Source organism: Heliangelus exortis, unplaced genomic scaffold (assembly GCF_036169615.1).
Source record: "Heliangelus exortis unplaced genomic scaffold, bHelExo1.hap1 Scaffold_74, whole genome shotgun sequence".
Classification (NCBI taxonomy): domain Eukaryota; kingdom Metazoa; phylum Chordata; class Aves; order Apodiformes; family Trochilidae; genus Heliangelus; species Heliangelus exortis.
Window position 1 is genome coordinate 60,660 of NW_027285990.1, and position 19,085 is coordinate 79,744.

Below are 19,085 nucleotides of genomic sequence, written 5' to 3' on the forward strand. Positions count from 1 at the left end.
AGTTAATGGGATGGAATTAATGGGATATGGGGGGGTGGGATGGAGATGATGGGATGGGATTAATGGGATGGAATCAATGGGATATAGGGGGTGGGAGATGGGGGGGATTGAGATGGATCTTATGGGATGGAGATGGTGGGAGATGGGGGATGGGATGTGGAGATGATGGGATGGAGATGGTGGGATTTGGGGGGGGTGGGAGATGGGGGGTGGGATGGAATTAATGGGATATAGGGGGGGTGGGAGATGGGGGGTGGAATTAATGGGATATGGGGGGGGTGGGAGATGGGGGGTGGGATGGAGATGGTGGGATGGAGTTAATGGGATGGGATTAATGGGATATGGGGGGTGGGAGATGGGGGGATTGAGATGGATCTTATGGGATAGAGATGGGGGGAGATGGGGGGTGGGAGATGGGATGTGGAGCTGCTGGGATGGAGGTGCCGGGTCCCGGGGGGCTGCAGAAGACCCCTTTGTGTCCCCCCCCCCCCTCTCCTCATCGCCCCCCAGGTTCTCTGCTCCCGGCTCTTCCCCTCCGCGGTCTCGCGTGGCCCTTGGTGCCCCTCGGGGACATCGCGGACCCCACCCTGGGGCTGCCCCTCCCCCTCCCCCTCCGGGGTCTCCCCCTGGGGCCATAAAGTGAGGGGGGGGGGGTGTCCTGTGGGAGGGGGGTGGGGTGTTTGTGTCCCCTCCCTCCCCCACCCCCCTTTTTAAATTAAATTTTAATTAATAAAAACCCAAAAAAAAACCCCAAAAAAAACCAAACTTCCGAGGGCTCGGAGCTCGCGGGATCCGAGGGGAAGGAAGGGGGGGGAAGGGGTGGGACCGAGAAAGGGGGGGCGAGGGGGGGTGGGAGGGGTGGGGGGTGGGGTCCCCTTTAGCCCCTCCCCCTCTGGGTGTGGTCCCCCCCTCCCCCATCATTTCCTGAGTTCCGCTCCCGGTGGGTGGCAGCGCGCGGACGCGGGGTCCGGGGGGGGGGGTGGGGAGGGGGCGACACCTGGGGGGGGGGGGGACACCCCGAGATATGGGAGAGGCCCCACCCCTCCCCCCGACCCCACCCATGAGGGACCCGGATGTGCGGGAGGGGCCCGGGGGTGCGGGGAGGGGAAACTGAGGCACGGGGGGGAAACTGAGGCAAGGGGGGACCCGGGAGTGCGGGGGGGAGGGGGGAAACTGAGGCACGGAGGGTCCCAGGGGTGCGGGGGGGACCCGAATGTGCGGGGAGAGGGAAACTGAGGCACAGAAGCTCCGGCATCCGTCGGGACTCAGCCCCTCCCCCTCCCCCCCCCCTCATCCCGACCACCGGGGTGTCCCCCCCCCCAAAGGTCAAAGGTCACAAGATGGAGTGGGTCACCCTCGGGGTCCTGGTGCTGCTGGGAGGTACTGGGAGGCACTGTGAGGGGAATGGGGGGCACTGGGAGGGGAGTGGGGGGCACTGGGAGGGAGTGGGGGGCACTGGGAGGGAGTGGGGGGCACTGGGAAGGGAGTGAGGGGCACTGGGAGGGAGTGGGGGGCACTGGGAGGGGAGTGAGGGGCACTGGGAGGGAGTGGGGGGCACTGGGAGGGGAGTGAGGGGCACTGGGAGGGAGTGGGGGGCACTGGGAGGGGAGTGAGGGGCACTGGGAGGGAGTGGGGGGCACTGGGAGGGGAGTGAGGGGCACTGGGAGGGAATGGGGGGCACTGGGAGGGGAGTGAGGGGCACTGGGAGGGAGTGAGGGGCACTGGGAGGGAGTGGGGGGCACTGGGAGGGGAATGGGGGGCACTGGGAGGGAGTGGGGGGCACTGGGAGGGGAGTGAGGGGCACTGGGAGGGAACTGGGAGGCACTGGGAGGGAGTGGGGGGCACTGGGAGGGGAGTGAGGGGCACTGGGAGGGAACTGGGAGGCACTGGGAGGGGAGTGGGGGGCACTGGGAGGGGAGTGAGGGGCACTGGGAGGGAGTGGGGGGCACTGGGAGGGAGTGGGGGGCACTGGGAGGAACTGGGGGGCACTGGAAGTGGAACTGGGAGGGCACTGGGGAACAGTGGAGGGAATTGGGAGTGGAACTGGGAGGGAACTGGGATAGAGTGGGAGAGACTGGAAAGGAATTAGAGGGAACTGGGGGGAACTGGGGAGGAACTGGAGAAACTGGGAGGCACTGGGACAGTTGCCCCCCCAACTGGTTTTTGCCCCCCCCCCCCCCCCTCCCCAGTTTTGTCCCCAGTTAGAGGGAACCCCCTCCCCACCGGTGAGTAACTGGGACAAACTGGGACCAACTGGGAGGAGGGGAGGGGCTGGACTGGGAGGAGGAGGGGGGAGGTTGTACTGTGATCGGGCAGTTATACTGGGAATGGGGTGGGTCATACTGGGAGTGCTGGGAGGTCATACTGGGATTGGGGGGATTAAACTGGGAAGGGGGTTGTTCTCCTGGGAGGGAGGGGGTTATACTGGGAGGGAGGGGGTTATACTGGGAAGGGGGTTCTACTGGGAGGGAGGGGGTTATACTGGGAATGGGGGGGTTATACTGGGAAGGGGGTTCTACTGGGAGGGAGGGGGTTACACTGGGAATGGGGGGGTTATACTGGGAATGGGGAGGTTATACTGGGAAGGGGGTTGTTCTACTGGGAGGGAGGGGGTTACACTGGGAATGGGGGGGTTATACTGGGAGGGAGGGGGTTATACTGGGAATGGGGGGGTTATACTGGGAGGCCATACTGGGAGGGGGGGGGGTCCTTACTGGGTGCCTCTGACTCTCTCCCATTCCCCCCCAAGATGCCACCAACCCGTTCCACTATGGTGAGAGGGGACAGGGGGGACATGGGGGTGGCAGCGGTGACACCGGGGGGGGGGGGACATGGGGGGGTCCCCAGGGGGGTGGCAGTGATGTCACCAAAGGGGGGGGGACACAGGGGGGTCCCCAGGGGGGTGGCAGTGATGTCACCAAAGGGGGGGGGACACAGGGGGGTCCCCAGGGGGGTGGCAGTGATGTCACCAAAGGGGGGGGGACACAGGGGGGTCCCCAGGGGGGTGGCAGTGATGTCACTAAAGGGGGGGGGACACAGGGGGGTGGCAGTGATGTCACCAAAGGGGGGGGGACACAGGGGGGTCCCCAGGGGGGTGGCCGTGATGTCACCAAAGGGGGGGGGACACAGGGGGGTCCCCAGGGGGGTGGCCGTGATGTCACCAAAGGGGGGGGACACAGGGGGGTCCCCAGGGGGGTGGCAGTGATGTCACTAAAGGGGGGGGGACACAGGGGGGTGGCAGTGATGTCACCAAAGGGGGGGGGACACAGGGGGGTCCCCAGGGGGGTGGCCGTGATGTCACCAAAGGGGGGGGGACACAGGGGGGTCCCCAGGGGGGTGGCCGTGATGTCACCAAAGGGGGGGGGGACACAGGGGGGTCCCCAGGGGGGTGGCAGTGATGTCACCAAAGGGGGGGGGACACAGGGGGGTCCCCAGGAGGGTGGCAGTGATGTCACCAAAGGGGGGGGGACACAGGGGGGTGGCAGTGATGTCACCAAAGGGGGGGGGACACAGGGGGGTCCCCAGGGGGGTGGCAGTGATGTCACCACAGGGGGTGACAAGGGTGTCCCCAAGGGGAGGGGGGGACAGGGTTGTCCCCAGGGGGGGGGGGTGGTGACAGTGGTGTCCCCAGGGGGGTGGTGACAGTGCTGTCCCTCCCCCCCAGACTGGCAGCACCTGCGCACGGCGGGGTTGGTGGTGGCTGCTGTCCTCTGTGTCATCGGTGTCATTGTCCTCTTCAGTGAGTGTCACCCCCCCCGTGTCACCTGGGGGGTCCCCATGTCACTTGGGGGGGTCCCTGTGTCACCTGGGGGTCCCCATGTCACTTGGGGGGGTTCCCTCTGTCACCTGGGGGGGTCCCTGTGTTACCTGGGGGGTCCCTCTCACCTGGGGGGGGTCCCCGTGTCACTTGGGGGGGTCCCTGTGTCACCTGGGGGGGTCCCCGTGTCACTTGGGGGGGTCCCTGTGTCACCTGGGGGGTCCCTCTCACCTGGGGGGGTCCCCGTGTCACTTGGGGGGGTCCCCGTGTCACCTGGGGGTCCCCATGTCACTTGAGGGGGTCCCCGTGTCACCTGGGGGATTCCCTCTGTCACCTGGGGGGGTCCCTGTGTTACCTGGGGGGTCCCTGTGTCACTTGGGGGGGGTCCCTGTGTCACCTCTGTTGTCCCTTGACAGGTGGGAAATGCAAGTGCCGGAGCAAAGCCAGGTGGGGGATTGGGGACATTTGGGGTATTGGGGACGTTATGGGGACGGTGGGGACATTGGGGGCATTGGGGAGGTTGGGGACATTGGGGGACATGGTGGGGATTGGGGACATTTGGGATATTGGGGACAATGGGAACATTTGGGGACGTTGGGGACATTTGGGGTATTGGGGACATTATGGAGACATTTGGGACATTGGGGGACATGGGGGGGATTGGGGACATTATGGGGACATTGGGGACATTTGGGACATTGGGGGGATTGGGGACATTTGGGACATTGGGGACATTGGGGTCATTGGGGGTGTTGGGGACAATGGGGACATTATGGGGACGTTGGGGACATTTGGGACATTGGGGGGATTGGGGACATTTGGGGACATTGGGGGATATGGGAGGACATGGGGGGGATTGGGGACATTTGGGATATTGGGGACATTTGGGATATTGGGGACATTGGGGGTGTTGGGGACAATGGGGACATTATGGGGACATTAGGGACATGGGGGACATTATGGGGACCTTGGGGACACTGGGGACACTGGGGTGTGACCCCTCCCTGACCCCTCCCTCCCCCTCAGCCGTCACCGTCCCCCTCCGGACCTGTCCCACCGTGTCCCCGGTGAGTCCCCTCCCTGTCACCTCCAGGGACCCGGGGGTGGGGGGAGGGGAAACTGAGGCACAGGGGGACCCAGGGGTGTGTGGGGGGGACCCCCCTGACCCCCCCACCCCCCCCTCCCAGGAGCCGCCAGCAGCTGCTGAGATGTCCCCAGATGTCCCCAAGGCCGGAGGGGACCCGGACGTCCGGGGGACCCCAGTGAGACGCGGAGGGGGAGGAGGGGGGAGGGGGGGGAGAGTTTATTTTGGGGTGAAAAAGGCAAAAACCGGGCAAGAGCATTAAAAAAATGTTTAAAAAACTTGAAAAGGAAGATTTGGTTATTCGGGGACGTTGGGGAATGTCCCCAGTGGTGGTGGCATCGAGGGGACAAGGAGGGGACAAGGGTGGCACTTGGGATGAGGTGGCGTCAGTGGTGGCACCAAGAGGTGACACGGGGACATGGAGTTGATGGTGGCCTTGGGGACATCGGGGAGGTGGTGGCACCAAGAGGTGACATGGGGACGTTGGGGACACTGGGGAGGTGGTGGCCTTGGGGACATCAGGGGGGTGGTGGCACCAAGAGGTGACATGGGGACGTTGGGGACACTGGGGAGGTGGTGGCCTTGGGGACATCAGGGGGGTGGTGGCACCAAGAGGTGACATGGGGACGTTGGGGACACTGGGGAGGTGGTGGCCTTGGGGACATCGGGGAGGTGGCGGCACCAAGAGGTGACATGGGGACGTTGGGGACACTGGGGAGGTGGTGGCCTTGGGGACATCAGGGGGGTGGTGGTACCAAGAGGTGACATGGGGACGTTGGGGACACTGGGGAGGTGGTGGCCTTGGGGACATCGGGGAGGTGGCGGCACCAAGAGGTGACATGGGGACGTTGGGGACACTGGGGAGGTGGTGGCCTTGGGGACATCAGGGGGATGGTGGCACCAAGAGGTGACATGGGGACGTTGGGGACACTGGGGAGGTGGTGGCCTTGGGGACATCGGGGAGGTGGCGGCACCAAGAGGTGACATGGGGACGCTGGGGACACTGGGGAGGTGGTGGCCTTGGGGACATCAGGGGGGTGGTGGCACCAAGAGGTGACATGGGGACGTTGGGGACACTGGGGAGGTGGTGGCCTTGGGGACATCGGGGAGGTGGCGGCACCAAGAGGTGACATGGGGACGTTGGGGACACTGGGGAGGTGGTGGCCTTGGGGACATCAGGGGGGTGGTGGCACCAAGAGGTGACATGGGGACGTTGGGGACACTGGGGAGGTGGTGGCCTTGGGGACATCGGGGAGGTGGCGGCACCAAGAGGTGACATGGGGACGTTGGGGACACTGGGGAGGTGGTGGCCTTGGGGACATCAGGGGGGTGGTGGCACCAAGAGGTGACATGGGGACGTTGGGGACACTGGGGAGGTGGTGGCCTTGGGGACATCGGGGAGGTGGTGGCACCAAGAGGTGACATGGGGACGTTGGGGACACTGGGGAGGTGGTGGCCTTGGGGACATCAGGGGGGTGGTGGCACCAAGAGGTGACATGGGGACGTTGGGGACACTGGGGAGGTGGTGGCCTTGGGGACATCGGGGAGGTGGCGGCACCAAGAGGTGACATGGGGACGTTGGGGACACTGGGGAGGTGGTGGCCTTGGGGACATCAGGGGGGTGGTGGCACCAAGAGGTGACATGGGGACGTTGGGGACACTGGGGAGGTGGTGGCCTTGGGGACATCGGGGAGGTGGTGGCACCAAGAGGTGACATGGGGACGTTGGGGACACTGGGGAGGTGGTGGCCTTGGGGACATCAGGGGGGTGGCGGCACCAAGAGGTGACATGGGGACATCGGGGACTTGGCGTCGATGGCGGCCTTGGGGACATCGATGGTTGACGTCCCCCATGGCCACTGGGTGCCCCCCCTCCCCTCCCCCCTCCTCTGTCCCCGTGGCCCCCGGGTGCCACTCGATGTCCCCAGGGCCACCGGGGGGTGACAGGTCAGGTGTCCCCATCCAGGGTTTGGTGGCTGTAGATCCGCGTGGTCCCCTTGAAGCTGGCGGCCACCAGGAAGTGCTGGGGCCCCACGGAGATGGGGGCGAAGGCCCTGGGGGTGGGGGTCAGGAGGTCCTGGAGGGCTTCCAGGTGCCCCCCGGGGCCCAGGCGGAAGAGGCGGGAGGGGGCGAAGTCGTTGCCCAGGAGGACGTAGCGGTGGCCACCCAGGTTCAGGGGTTGGAAAACCAAAGAGCCGCGGGCCGGGACCTCTTGGACTTCCCGGAACATGGAACCTTCCCAACGCATCACCTGGGGGAGGGGGGGGGGGGGGGAACACCAATGGGGGGACCCCAAGGGAGATGGGGGGGCTCCCCATGACCATGGGACCACAAGGGACACCGAGGGACACCAATGGACCTCAACAGACTCATGGTGGCCCCCCATGACCACGTGACCCCAGTTGACCCCAAGGGACCCCAATGGACCTCAACAGACTCATGGTGGCCCCCCATAACCACGTGACCCCAGTTGACCCCAATGGACCTCAACAGACTCATGGTGGCCCCCCATGACCACGTGACCCCAGTTGACCCCAATGGGCCCCAATGGACCTCAACAGACTCATGGTGTCACCCCATAACCACGTGACCCCAGTTGACCCCAATGGGCCCCAATGGACCTCAACAGACCCATGGTGTCCCCCCATGACCACGTGACCCCAGTTGACCCCAATGGACCCCAACGGACCTCAACAGGCCCATGGTGTCCCCCCATGACCACGTGACCCCAGTTGACCCCAATGGACCCCAATGGACCTCAACAGACTCATGGTGTCACCCCATAACCACGTGACCCCAGTTGACCCCAATGGGCCCCAATGGACCCCAACAGACCCATGGTGGCCCCCCATGACCACGTGACCCCAGTTGACCCCAATGGGCCCCAATGGACCTCAACAGACTCATGGTGTCACCCCATGACCACGTGACCCCAGTTGACCCCAATGGGCCCCAATGGACCTCAACAGACTCATGGTGTCACCCCATGACCACGTGACCCCAGTTGACCCCAATGGACCCCAGTGGACCTCAACAGACCCATGGTGTCACCCCATGACCACGTGACCCCAGTTGACCCCAATGGACCTCAACAGACCCATGGTGTCCCCCCATGACCACGTGACCCCAGTTGACCCCAATGGACCCCAGTGGACCTCAACAGACCCATGGTGTCACCCCATGACCACGTGACCCCAGTTGACCCCAATGGACCTCAACAGACCCATGGTGTCCCCCCATGACCACGTGACCCCAGTTGACCCCAAGGGACCCCCATTGACCCCAACAGACCCCTGGTATCCCCCCATGGCCACATGACCCCAATGGACCTCAACGGACCTCAACAGACCCCATGGTGTTCCCCCATGCCCATGTGATGCCAGTTGACCCCGATGGACCCCAAGGGAACCCAATGGATCCCATTGACCCCAACAGACCCATGGTGGCCCCCCATGACCACGTGACCCCAGTTGACCCCAATGGACCCCAGTGGACCTCAACAGACCCATGGTGTCCCCCCATTACCACGTCTTGCCAAAGGACCCCAATGGACCCGTGGTGGCCCCCCATGACCACATGACCCCAATGATGCCAGTTGACCCCAATGGACCCCAACGGACCCCAATGGACCCCAATGGACCCCAACGGACCCCAATGGACCCCAATGGACCCCAACGGACCCCAATGGACCCCAATGGACCCCAATGGACCCCAACGGACCCCAATGGACCCCAATGGACCCCAATGGACCCCAACGGACCCCAACGGACCCCAATGGACCCCAATGGACCCCAATGGACCCCAACGGACCCCAATGGACCCCAATGGACCCCAACGGACCCCAATGGACCCCAATGGACCCCAATGGACCCCAACAGACCCCAATGGACCCCAATGGACCCCAATGGACCCCAATGGACGCCTGGTGTTGGCGATCCCCCATACCCCTACGATGCCAGTTGACCCCAATGGACCCCAATGGACCCCAGTGGACCCCAATGGACCCCAACAGACCCCAATGGACCCCAATGGACCCCAATGGACCCCAACGGACCCCAATGGACCCCAATGGACCCCAATGGACCCCAACGGACCCCAATGGACCCCAATGGACCCCAATGGACCCCAACGGACCCCAATGGACCCCAATGGACCCCAACGGACCCCAATGGACCCCAATGGACCCCAATGGACGCCTGGTGTTGGTGATCCCCCATACCCCTACGATGCCAGTTGACCCCAATGGACCCCAACGGACCCCAACGGACCCCAATGGACCCCAATGGACCCCAACGGACCCCAATGGACCCCAATGGACCCCAATGGACCCCAATGGACCCCAATGGACGCCTGGTGTTGGCGATCCCCCATACCCCTACGATGCCAGTTGCCCCCAATAGACCCCAGTGGGCCGCTGGTGTCCCCTCACGTGCCCACCCCCCCGTCACCACTGACCTTGGCGTCCCCCAAGAAGCGGCTGAGGCAGAGGTAGACGTGGCCGCGGAGCCGGAAGTGTTTGGCGGCGTAGACGTCGGGGACGTGGGGGATGTCGGTGTGGGGGGCGAAGGCGGCGCCGCTCCAGCGATAAACCAGGGGCCGGCGGCTCCCGCTGCAGAGCACCAGGGCCGGCCGCCCCCCCAGCTCCAGGAACTCCAGGTGGGTGTCGCGGTGCCAGGGCCGCAGGGTCTGGTGGGGGTAAAACCCCCTCCCCCCCCACCGGAAGAGGGTGCTGGTGCCCCCCTTGGAGCTGTCGGCCACCCCCAGGTACCAGTGACCCCCCAGGCGGGCGCTGGACACCGCGTGGGGACGGCGGAGACGCCCGGGGCCCAACGCTTGGAGTCGGACGAAGCGGCCCCCGGGGCCCCCGGCCCGGCGCCAAACGGCGGAACCGCCCCCCAGTTGGGCCACGACCAGAACCAGGGTGCCCCCCAACTGCAAAGGGTGACAGGCGACCGGGGAGGAACCTGGGGGGGGGAGGGGAGGGAACAGAGAAATGGGGTGGGGGGGACGTGGAAAATGGGGGGGTTTGGAGGAGGTGATGGGGAAACGGGGGGGGAGGTTCTGGGGAACCAAACTGGAGGTTCTGGAGAACCTTTGGGGGGGGTTGGAGGTTCTGGGGAAATGGTTTGGAGGTTCTGGAGAACCTCAGGAGGGTTCTGTGGGAGGTTTGGGGGTTCTGGAGAACCTTGGGGGGGTTCTATGGGAGGTTTGGAGGTTCTGGAGAACCTTGGGGGGGTTCTATGGGAGGTTTGGAGGTTCTGGAGAACCTTGGGGGTTTTGGAGGTTCTGGGGAACCAAACTGGAGGTTCTGGAGAACCTCTGGGGGGGGTTGGAGGTTCTGGGGAAATGGTTTGGAGGTTCTGGAGAACCTCAGGAGGGTTCTGTGGGAGGTTTGGGGGTTCTGGAGAACCTTGGGGGGGTTCTATGGGAGGTTTGGAGGTTCTGGAGAACCTTGGGGGTTTTGGAGGTTCTGGGGAACCAAACTGGAGGTTCTGGAGAACCTCGGGGGGGGTTTGAGGGTTCTGGAGAGCTGGTTCAGAGGTTCTGGAGAACCTCAGGAGGGTTCTGTGGGAGGTTTGGAGGTTCTGGAGAACCTTGGGGGTTTTGGAGGTTCTGGGGAACCAAACTGGAGGTTCTGGAGAACCTTTGGGGGGGGTTGGAGGTTCTGGAGAGCTGGTTCAGAGGTTCTGGAGAACCTCAGGAGGGTTCTGTGGGAGGTTTGGGGGTTCTGGAGAACCTTTGGGGGGGTTTGGAGGTTCTGGGGAACCAAACTGGAGGTTCTGGAGAGCCTTGGGAGGGTTCTATGGGAGGTTTGGAGGTTCTGGAGAACCTTGGGGGTTTTGGAGGTTCTGGAGAAGCAAACTGGAGGTTCTGGAGAGCCTTGGGGGGGTTCTGTGGGAGGTTTGGGGGTTCTGGAGAACCTTTGGGGGGGTTTGGAGGTTCTGGGGAACCAAACTGGAGGTTCTGGAGAACCTTGAGACCCATTTTTGGGGTCCCCCACCCCATTTCGAGGTTCCCCAAACCCTTTTGGGTGACTTCTAGGCCATTTTTTGATGCCCCCCACCCCATTTTTTTAGGTCCCTCACCCCGTTTTTTCCATCCCCCCCTCCCCTCCTCACCCCTTCCCCCTCCCCCAGGTCACTTTTTTGGGGTGCGTTTGGGGTATTTTTGGGGGTGTCCCTCACCATTGATGACGATGGGTGCCCGGAACCTCCCTTCCAGCTGATCCCATTCCAGGAGGGCGCAGGCGCCCGCCAGGGGCTGTGCCAGGGCCACCCCTGGGTGCCCCCCCAGGGTGAAAGCTTCGGCGGCCAAGGACGAGAAGGGGAGGGACTGGAAGGGGCGAAGCTCTGCAAGGGGGGACCCCCCGCACCCCAAAAAAAAAAACCAAAAAATCCCCACACCAAACACCCCACGGTCACCTCCGGAGCCCAACGTGGGGACACAGGGGGGCACCCAGGGGTGGGGGTGGGGGAATCGATGGATTTGGGGGGGAATCTGTGAGTTTTGGGGTGGGGGCACCCAGGGGCTTGGGGAGGGGGGGGAATTGATGGGTCTGGGGGGGGGGACACCCATGGATTTGGGGGGGCACCCAGGGGTGTGGGGCGGGGGAATCGATGGATTTTGGGGGGGATCTGTGGTTTTTGGGGTGGGGGCACCCATGGATTGGGGGGCACCCAGGGAGTTGGGGGGGGAATCCAGGGATTTGGGGGGGGGGGGGGGGGGCACCCATGGATTGGGGGGGTACCCATGGGTTTGGGGGGGAATCAGTGAATTTGGGGAGCACCCAGGGGTTTGGGGGGGAATCTGTGGTTTTGGGGGGGGGGTGCACCATGATTTTTGGGGTGCAATCCATGATATTTGGGGGCTGCCCATGTTTTTTGGGGGGGCTGCAACCCTGATTTTTGGGGGGTGGGGGGAGCACCCCTGATTTTTTGGGGTGGGGGGGGGGTGGGGGACCCCCCCCTGATTTTTGGGGCGTACCCGTGGTGGTGCAGTGGAAATCCCGGGGGTTCAGGTGCCCCAGGGGGGTCCCTTGGCGGGGGGGGGGGTCCCCGGCAGAGCCCCAGCTCGGTGGGGGGGGGCGTGGGTGCTGCCCACCCAGGACAGGACCCAGCGCAGGCGGCAGTCACAGAGGAAAGGGTTCCCACGGAGGTCACTGTCCCCAGGGCCACCACCCCCACTGTCACCACGGGGGACACGGGGGACACGGGACCCCCCCAATGGCCCCAATGGCCCCAAAATGTCCCTAAAATGCCCCCAATGTCCCCAACACCCCCAATGTCCCCAAAATGTCCCTAAAACGTCCCCAATGACCCCAATGCCCCCAACACCCCCAATGTCCCCCAAATGTCCCCAATGACCCCAATGTCCCCAACACCCCCCAATGTCCCCAAATGTCCCCAAAATGTCCCTAAAACGTCCCCAATGCCCCCAATGTCCCCAACACCCCAAATGTCCCCCAAAAGTCCTCCAAATGTCCCCAATGTCCCCAACGTCCCCAACACACCAAATGTCCCCAAAATGTCCCCAACACCCCAAAATGTCCCCAAAATGTCCCTAAAATGTCCCCAATGACCCCAACACCCCAAATGTCCCAAAAATGTCCCTAAAATGCCCCCAATGTCCCCAACACCCCCCAATGTCCCAAATGTTCCCAAAATGTCCCTAAAACGTCCCCAATGTCCCCAACGTCCCCAACACCCCCAATATCCCCAAAATGTCCCCAACACCCCCAAAATGTCCCCAAAATATCCCAAATGTCCCCAACGTCCCCAACACCACAATGTCCCCAAAAATTTCCCTAAAACGTCCTCAATGCCCCCAAAATGTCCCCAACACCCCAAATGTCCCCCAAAAGTCCTCCAAATGTCCCCAATGTCCCCAACGTCCCCAACACCCCAATGTCCCCAAAATGTCCCCAAAATGTCCCCAAAATATCCCCAATGTCCCCAACACCCCAAAAATGTCCCCAAAATGTCCCTAAAACGTCCCCAATGCCCCCAATGTCCCCAAAATGTCCCCAACACCCCAAAATGTCCCCAAAATGTCCTCCAAATGTCCCCAATGTCCCCAAAATGTCCCCAACACCCCAAATGTCCCAAAAATGTCCCTAAAACGTCCCCAATGTCCCCAACGTCCCCAACACACCAAATGCCCCCAAATGTCCCCAAAATCCCCAATGTCCCCAATGCCCTAATATCCCAAACACCCCGATGTCCCCGATGTCCCCAGGGTCCCCGATGTCCCCAGGGTCCCCGATGATGTCCCCGGGGTCCCCGATGTCACCCACAGGTGGCTCAGTGTCTCCAGCCCCTGGAAGAGCCCCTTGGGCAGCGTCTCCAGGCCATTGTTGGCCAAACTCCTGTGGGGACATTTTGGGGACATTTTGGGGACATTTTGGGGACATTTGGGGACAATCACGGGGACATCGGGGACATCGTGGGGACATCATGGGAGAGGAGAGGCCCCCACACTCTCCCTAATGTCCCCAGGATGTCCCCAAGGTGTCCCCAAGGTGTCCCCAAGGTGTCCCCAGGATGTCCCCAAGGTGTCCCCAAGGTGTCCCCAAGATGTCCCCAAGGTATCCCCAGGATGTCTCCAAGGTGTCCCCAGGGTGTCCCCAGGGTGTCCCCAGGATGTCCCCAGGATGTCCCCAAGGTGTCCCCAAGGTGTCCCCAGGGTGTCCCCAGGATGTCCCCAAGGTGTCCCCAGGATGTCCCCAAGGTGTCCCCAGGGTGTCCCCAAGGTGTCCCCAAGGTGTCCCCAAGGTGTCCTCAAAGTGTCCCCAGGATGTCCCCAAGGTGTCCCCAGGATGTCCCCAAGGTGTCCCCAGGGTGTCTCAGGGTGTCCCCAAGGTGTCCCCAAGGTGTCCCAGGGTGTCCCCAAGGTGTCTCAGGTGTCCCCAGGGTGTCCCCAAGGTGTCCCCAAGGTGTCTCAGGGTGTCCCCAAGGTGTCCCCAGGGTGTCCCCAGGATGTCCCCAGGGTGTCCCCAGGGTGTCCCCAGGGTGTCCCCAGGATGTCCCCAGGGTGTCCCCAGGGTGTCCCCAGGGTGTCCCCAAGGTGTCCCCAGGGTGTCCCCAGGGTGTCCCCAGGGTGTCCCCAAGGTGTCCCCAGGTGTCCCCAGGGTGTCCCAAGGTGTCCTCAAGGTGTCCCCAAGGTGTCCCCAAGGTGTCCCCAAGGTGTCTCAGGGTGTCCCCAAGGTGTCCCCAAGGTGTCCCCAGGATGTCCCCAGGGTGTCTCAAGGTGTCCCCAAGGTGTCCTCAAGGTGTCCCCAAGGTGTCCCCAGGATGTCCCCAAGGTATCCCCAGGGTGTCCCCAGGGTGTCCCCAAGGTGTCCCCAGAATGTCCCCAAGGTGTCCCCAAGGTGTCCCCAGGATGTCCCCAGGGTGTCTCCAGGGTGTCCCCAGGGTGTCCCCAAGGTGTCTCAGGGTGTCCCAAGGTGTCCCCAAGGTGTCCCCAAGGTGTCCCCAGAATGTCCCCAGGATGTCCCCAAGGTGTCCCCAAGGTGTCCCCAGGGTGTCTCAGGGTGTCCCCAGGGGTGTCTCAGGGTGTCCCCAAGGTGTCCCCAGGTGTCCCCAGGGTGTCCCCAAGGTGTCCCCAAGGGTGTCCCCAGGGTGTCCCCAAGGTGTCCCCAAGGTGTCCCCAAGGTGTCCCCAGGGTGTCCCCAAGGTGTCCCCAAGGTGTCCCCAGGGTGTCTCAGGGTGTCCCAGGGTGTCCCCAAGGTGTCCCCAAGGTGTCCCCAAGGTGTCTCAGGGTGTCCCCAAGGTGTCCCCAAGGTGTCCCCAAGGTGTCCCCAAGGTGTCTCAGGGTGTCCCCAAGGTGTCCCCAGGATGTCCCCAGGGTGTCCCCAAGGTGTCCCCAGGGTGTCCCCAGGGTGTCTCAGGGTGTCCCCAAGGTGTCCCCAGGGTGTCCCCCAAGGTGTCCCCAAGGTGTCCCCAGGGTGTCCCAAGGTGTCCCCAAGGTGTCCCCAAGGTGTCCCCAGGGTGTCCCCAAGGTGTCCCCAGGGTGGTCCCCAGGGTGTCTCCAAGGTGTCCCCAGGATGTCCCCAGGGTGTCCCCAAGGTGTCCCCAAGGTGTCCCCAGGGTGTCCCCAAGGTGTCCCCAGGATGTCCCCAGGATGTCCCAAGGTGTCCCCAGGGTGTCCCCAAGGTGTCCCCAGGGTGTCTCAGGGTGTCCCCAAGGTGTCCCCAAGGTGTCCCCAGGGTGTCCCCAGGGTGTCTCAGGGTGTCCCCAAGGTGTCCCCAAGGTGTCCCCAGGGTGTTCCCAAGGTGTCTCAGGGTGTCCCAAGGTGTCCCCAGGATGTCCCCAGGATGTCCCCAAGGTGTCCCCAGGGTGTCCCCAAGGTGTCCCCAGGGTGTCCCCAGGGTGTCTCAGGATGTCCCCAAGGTGTCCTCAGGGTGTCCCCAAGGTGTCCCCAAGTTGTCCCCAAGGTGTCCCCAAGGTGTCCCCAAGGTGTCTCAGGATGTCCCCAAGGTGTCCCCAAGGTGTCCCCAAGGTGTCCCCAAGGTGTCCCCAAGGTGTCCCCAAGGTGTCACTCACAGAGGTGCCGCAGTCCCCGCAGCCCCCGCAGCGCCGTGGGGGGCGATTGTCCCCACCTCATTGTCCTCGATGAACCTGGGGACACCTCTGTCACCTCCCTGCTCCCCCCAGTACACACCAGTCCCCTCCCAGTCCCCCTCCCGGTGCCTCCCAGTACAGCCCAGTCCCCTCCCAGTCCCTTCCTGTGCCTCCCAGTCCCCTCCCAGTACAGACCAGTCCCCTCCCAGTGCTCCCTAGTACAGCCCAGTGCCTCCCAGTCCCCTCCCAGTGCCTCCCAGTGCTCCCCAGTCCCTCCCAGTCCCTCCCAGTCCCCTCCCAGTGCCACTCACAAGTACTCCAGTAACACCAGTCCAGCGAAGGCTCCGTCCCCAATTGTCCCCACGCGCCCCGCAGCGATCAGCCTGAGGGGACAGGGCTGCTGCCACCTTGGGGACACCGCGGGGACACGGGGGGGGGGGGACATTTTGGGGACACTTGGGAACATTCTGGGGACTTTGGGGACACTTTGGAGACACTTTGGAAACTTTGGGGACATTTCGGGGACATTTGGGGACATTTTGGGGACTTTGGGGACACTTTGGGGACACCTGAGGGGACTTTGGGGACACTTTGGGGATGGCACTGAGACCCTGGGGACACTTTGGGGACCTTGGCTACATTTTGGGGACACTTTGAGGATATTTGGGGACATTTTGGGGACACTTTGGGGACATTGGGGATCCCTCTGGGGACTTTGGGGACATTTTGGGACATTTTCGGCACTTTGGGGACATTTGGGGACATTTTGGGGACTTTGGGGACATTTTGGGGACTTTGGGGATAACTTTGGGGACTTTGGGGACACTGAGGGGGACTTTGGGGACACTTTGGGGATGGCACTTTGGGGACACTTTGGGGACCTTGGCTACATTTTGGGGACACTTTGAGGACATTTGGGGACATTTTGGGGACACTTTGGGGACATTGGGGATCCTCTGGGGACTTTGGGGACATTTTGGGGACATTTTCGGCACTTTGGGGACATTTGGGGACATTTTGGGGACTTTGGGACACTTTGGGGACTTTGGGGGACACTGAGGGGACTTTGGGGACACTTTGGGGATGGCACTGAGACCCTGGGGACACTTGGGGACCTTGGCTACATTTTGGGACACTTTGGGGACATTTGGGGACATTTGGGGACATTTGGGGACTTTGGGGATACTTCGGGACTTTGGGGACTTTTGGGACACTTTGGGGACATTTTGGGGACTTGGGGACACTGAGGGGACTTTGGGGACACTTTGGGGATGGCACTGAGACCCTGGGGACACTTTGGGGACCTTGGCTACATTTTGGGGACACTTTGAGGACATTTGGGGACATTTGGGGACATTTGGGGATCCTCTGGGGACTTTGGGGACATTTTGGGGACATTTTTCGGCACTTTGGGACACTTTGGGGACATTTTGGGGACCTTACAGGAGCTGCAGGGCGGGGGTGTCCCTGAAGCCGCCCTCGGGCAGGACGTGGAGGTCACAGCGCAGGAGGGACCTGGAGGGGACCAACTGGGATCAAACTGGGAGGAACTGGATCAAACTGGGAAGGGGGAGGGGGGAGGTTCCAGGAATAAAGGGGAGGGGGGGGATGGACCCCAGGGAGGGGGGCGAGGGTCCCATTCAGGGGGTCCCATGGGTGGGGGGGGGCCCCATAGGGGGGGTCCCAAGGTTGGGGGGGGTCCCATAGGGGGGTCCCCATGGGTGGGGGGCGTGTCCCAGGGTCGGGGGGTCCCATAGGGGGGGTCCCAAGGTTGGGGGGGGGTCCTATGGGTGGGGGAATCCCATAGGGGGGTCCCATGGGCGGGGGGGATCACAGGGTGGGGGGGGGGGGGTCCCAGGGTGGGGGTCCCAGAGTGGGGGGGTTCCCATAGGGCGGGGGTCCCATGGGTGGGTGGGGGGGTCCCATAGGTGGGGGTCCTAAGGTTGGGGGGGGTCCTATGGGTGGGGGGGGGTCCCAGGTGGGGGTCCCAGAGTGGGGGGGTTCCCATAGGGGGGGTCCCAAGGTTGGGGGGGGGTCCTATGGGTGGGGGGGGTCCCATAGGGGGGGGTCCCAAGGTTGGGGGGAGGGTCCTATGGGTGGGGGGGGTCCCAGGGTGGGGGTCCCAGAGTGGGGGGGTTCCCATAGTGGGGGGTCCCAAGGTCGGGGGGGGGGGTCCTATGGGTGGGGGGGGGCCCATAGGGGGGGTCCCAAGGTTGGGGGGGGGGTCCTATGGGTGGGGGGGGGTCCATAGGGGGGGTCCTAAGGTTGGGGGGGGGTCCTATGGGTGGGGGGGGTCCCAGGATGGGGGTCCCAGAGTGGGGGGGTTCCCATAGGGTGGGGGGTCCCCAAGGTTGGGGTGGGGGTCCTATGGGTGGGGGGATCCCATAGGGGGGGTCCCATGGGCGGGGGGGGATCACAGGGTGGGTGGGGAGGGGTCCTATGGGTGGTGGGGGGGGGGGGGGGTTTCCTCACAGGGTGGCGATGCGGGGGGGGAAGCCCCGGGGCAGCCCCTCCCCCCCCCGGCATTGGGCGCTGTCGCGGTCGCATTCGCAGCTCCGGGGACAAAGGGGGAGGGGGGGCCCCCCCTGAAGCCCCCCCCACAGCCCCTCCCCCCACCTCCACCCCCACGCCTCGGGGGGGGGACCCTAAAATCCACCCCCCCCCCGAGACCCCCACCCACAAGAGACCCACAGCACCCACAGCACCGGGGGGGGGGCGCACCCCGACCCCCCCGCACCCATCGGACCCCCCCGAAAATTGCCACACCTCCCCCCAGTGCCTCCCAGTACCTCCCAGTTGCCTCCCAGTTGCCTCCCTGTAGCTCCCAGTTGCCTCCCAGTAACCCCCTGTAGCTCCAGTTGCCTCCCAGCGCCCCTCAATTCCTCCCAGTAGCTCCCAGCACTTCCAGTGCCACCCACGTGCCTCCCAGTACCCCTCCCAGTTACCTCCCAGTTACCTCCCAGAACCTCCTAGTGGCCCCCAGTTACCTTCCAGTAGCTCCCAGTGCTCCAGTAGCTCCAGTACCTCCCAGTTACCTCCCAGTTACCTCCCAGTAGCTCCCAGTCGCCCCCAGCACCTCCCAGCGCCCCCCAGTAGCTCCCCCAGAACCTCCCAGTCGCCTCCCACTCGCCCCCCAGTAGCGGCGTGGGGTGGCGGGGCTCTGCCCCCAGGGTCCCTCCGTGCCTCAGTTTCCCTCCCCGGGACAAAGGCGCCGCTGTTGGCCCCTGGCACGAGCCCAGGGCAGGGACAGAGGGGACATTGTGGGACACAGACTGGGGAGGGGACTGGGAGGGACTGGGAGGCACTGGGGAAACCTGGGGAGGCTCTGAGGGGGTTCCTGGGAGTGACCTGAGGCACTGGGAGGCACTGGGAGGGACTGGGAAGGGACAATGGGGGGACTGGGAGGCACTGGAGGGGTACTGGGGGGACTGGGAGGCACTGGGAGGCGACTGGGAGGCACTGGGAGGCACTGGGAGGCGACCGGGAGGGACTGGGTGGGGTACTGGGAGGGGACTGGGAGGGACTGGGAGGCACTGGGGAAACCCTGGGGGGCTCTGAGGGGGTTCCTGGGAGTGGACCTGAGGCACTGGGAGGCACTGGGAGGGACTGGGAAGGGACAATGGGGGGACTGGGAGGCACTGGGAGGGGTACTGGGGGGACTGGGAGGCACTGGGAGGCGACCGGGA

At 64.0% G+C, this 19,085-nt stretch overlaps 2 protein-coding genes across 3 annotated transcripts; one reads left to right on the forward strand and one right to left on the reverse strand.

Moving 5' to 3' along the window:
• Positions 1-1,125: 1,125 nt before the first annotated feature.
• On the forward strand, positions 1,126-5,118 carry LOC139790971 (FXYD domain-containing ion transport regulator 3-like). 2 transcript variants are annotated; one of them, XM_071732742.1, is made up of 7 exons: positions 1,264-1,380; positions 2,190-2,225; positions 2,750-2,773; positions 3,665-3,739; positions 4,174-4,204; positions 4,784-4,824; positions 4,945-5,105. In XM_071732742.1, exons 1-7 carry the CDS (start codon positions 1,341-1,343, stop codon positions 4,962-4,964), a joined length of 267 nt encoding a protein of 88 aa, XP_071588843.1. In that variant the 5' UTR covers positions 1,264-1,340; the 3' UTR covers positions 4,965-5,105. The 2 variants fall into 2 exon arrangements, with proteins under 2 accessions (XP_071588844.1, XP_071588843.1); XM_071732743.1 differs by lacking the exon at positions 3,665-3,739 and having other exon boundaries at positions 1,126-1,380; positions 4,945-5,118.
• A 1,585-nt stretch (positions 5,119-6,703) lies between these two features.
• LOC139790970 (leucine-rich repeat LGI family member 4-like) lies at positions 6,704-18,044 on the reverse strand (the record flags this gene model as incomplete). The annotated part of the gene is given in 11 exon segments (XM_071732740.1): positions 6,704-7,091; positions 9,296-9,804; positions 11,026-11,190; positions 11,825-11,891; positions 11,894-11,999; positions 13,134-13,205; positions 15,378-15,421; positions 15,423-15,456; positions 15,711-15,782; positions 16,843-16,914; positions 17,872-18,044. Coding segments are annotated over 11 exon segments (1,617 nt in total), but the record flags the coding sequence as incomplete, so codon positions are not given.
• Positions 18,045-19,085: the final 1,041 nt, after the last annotated feature.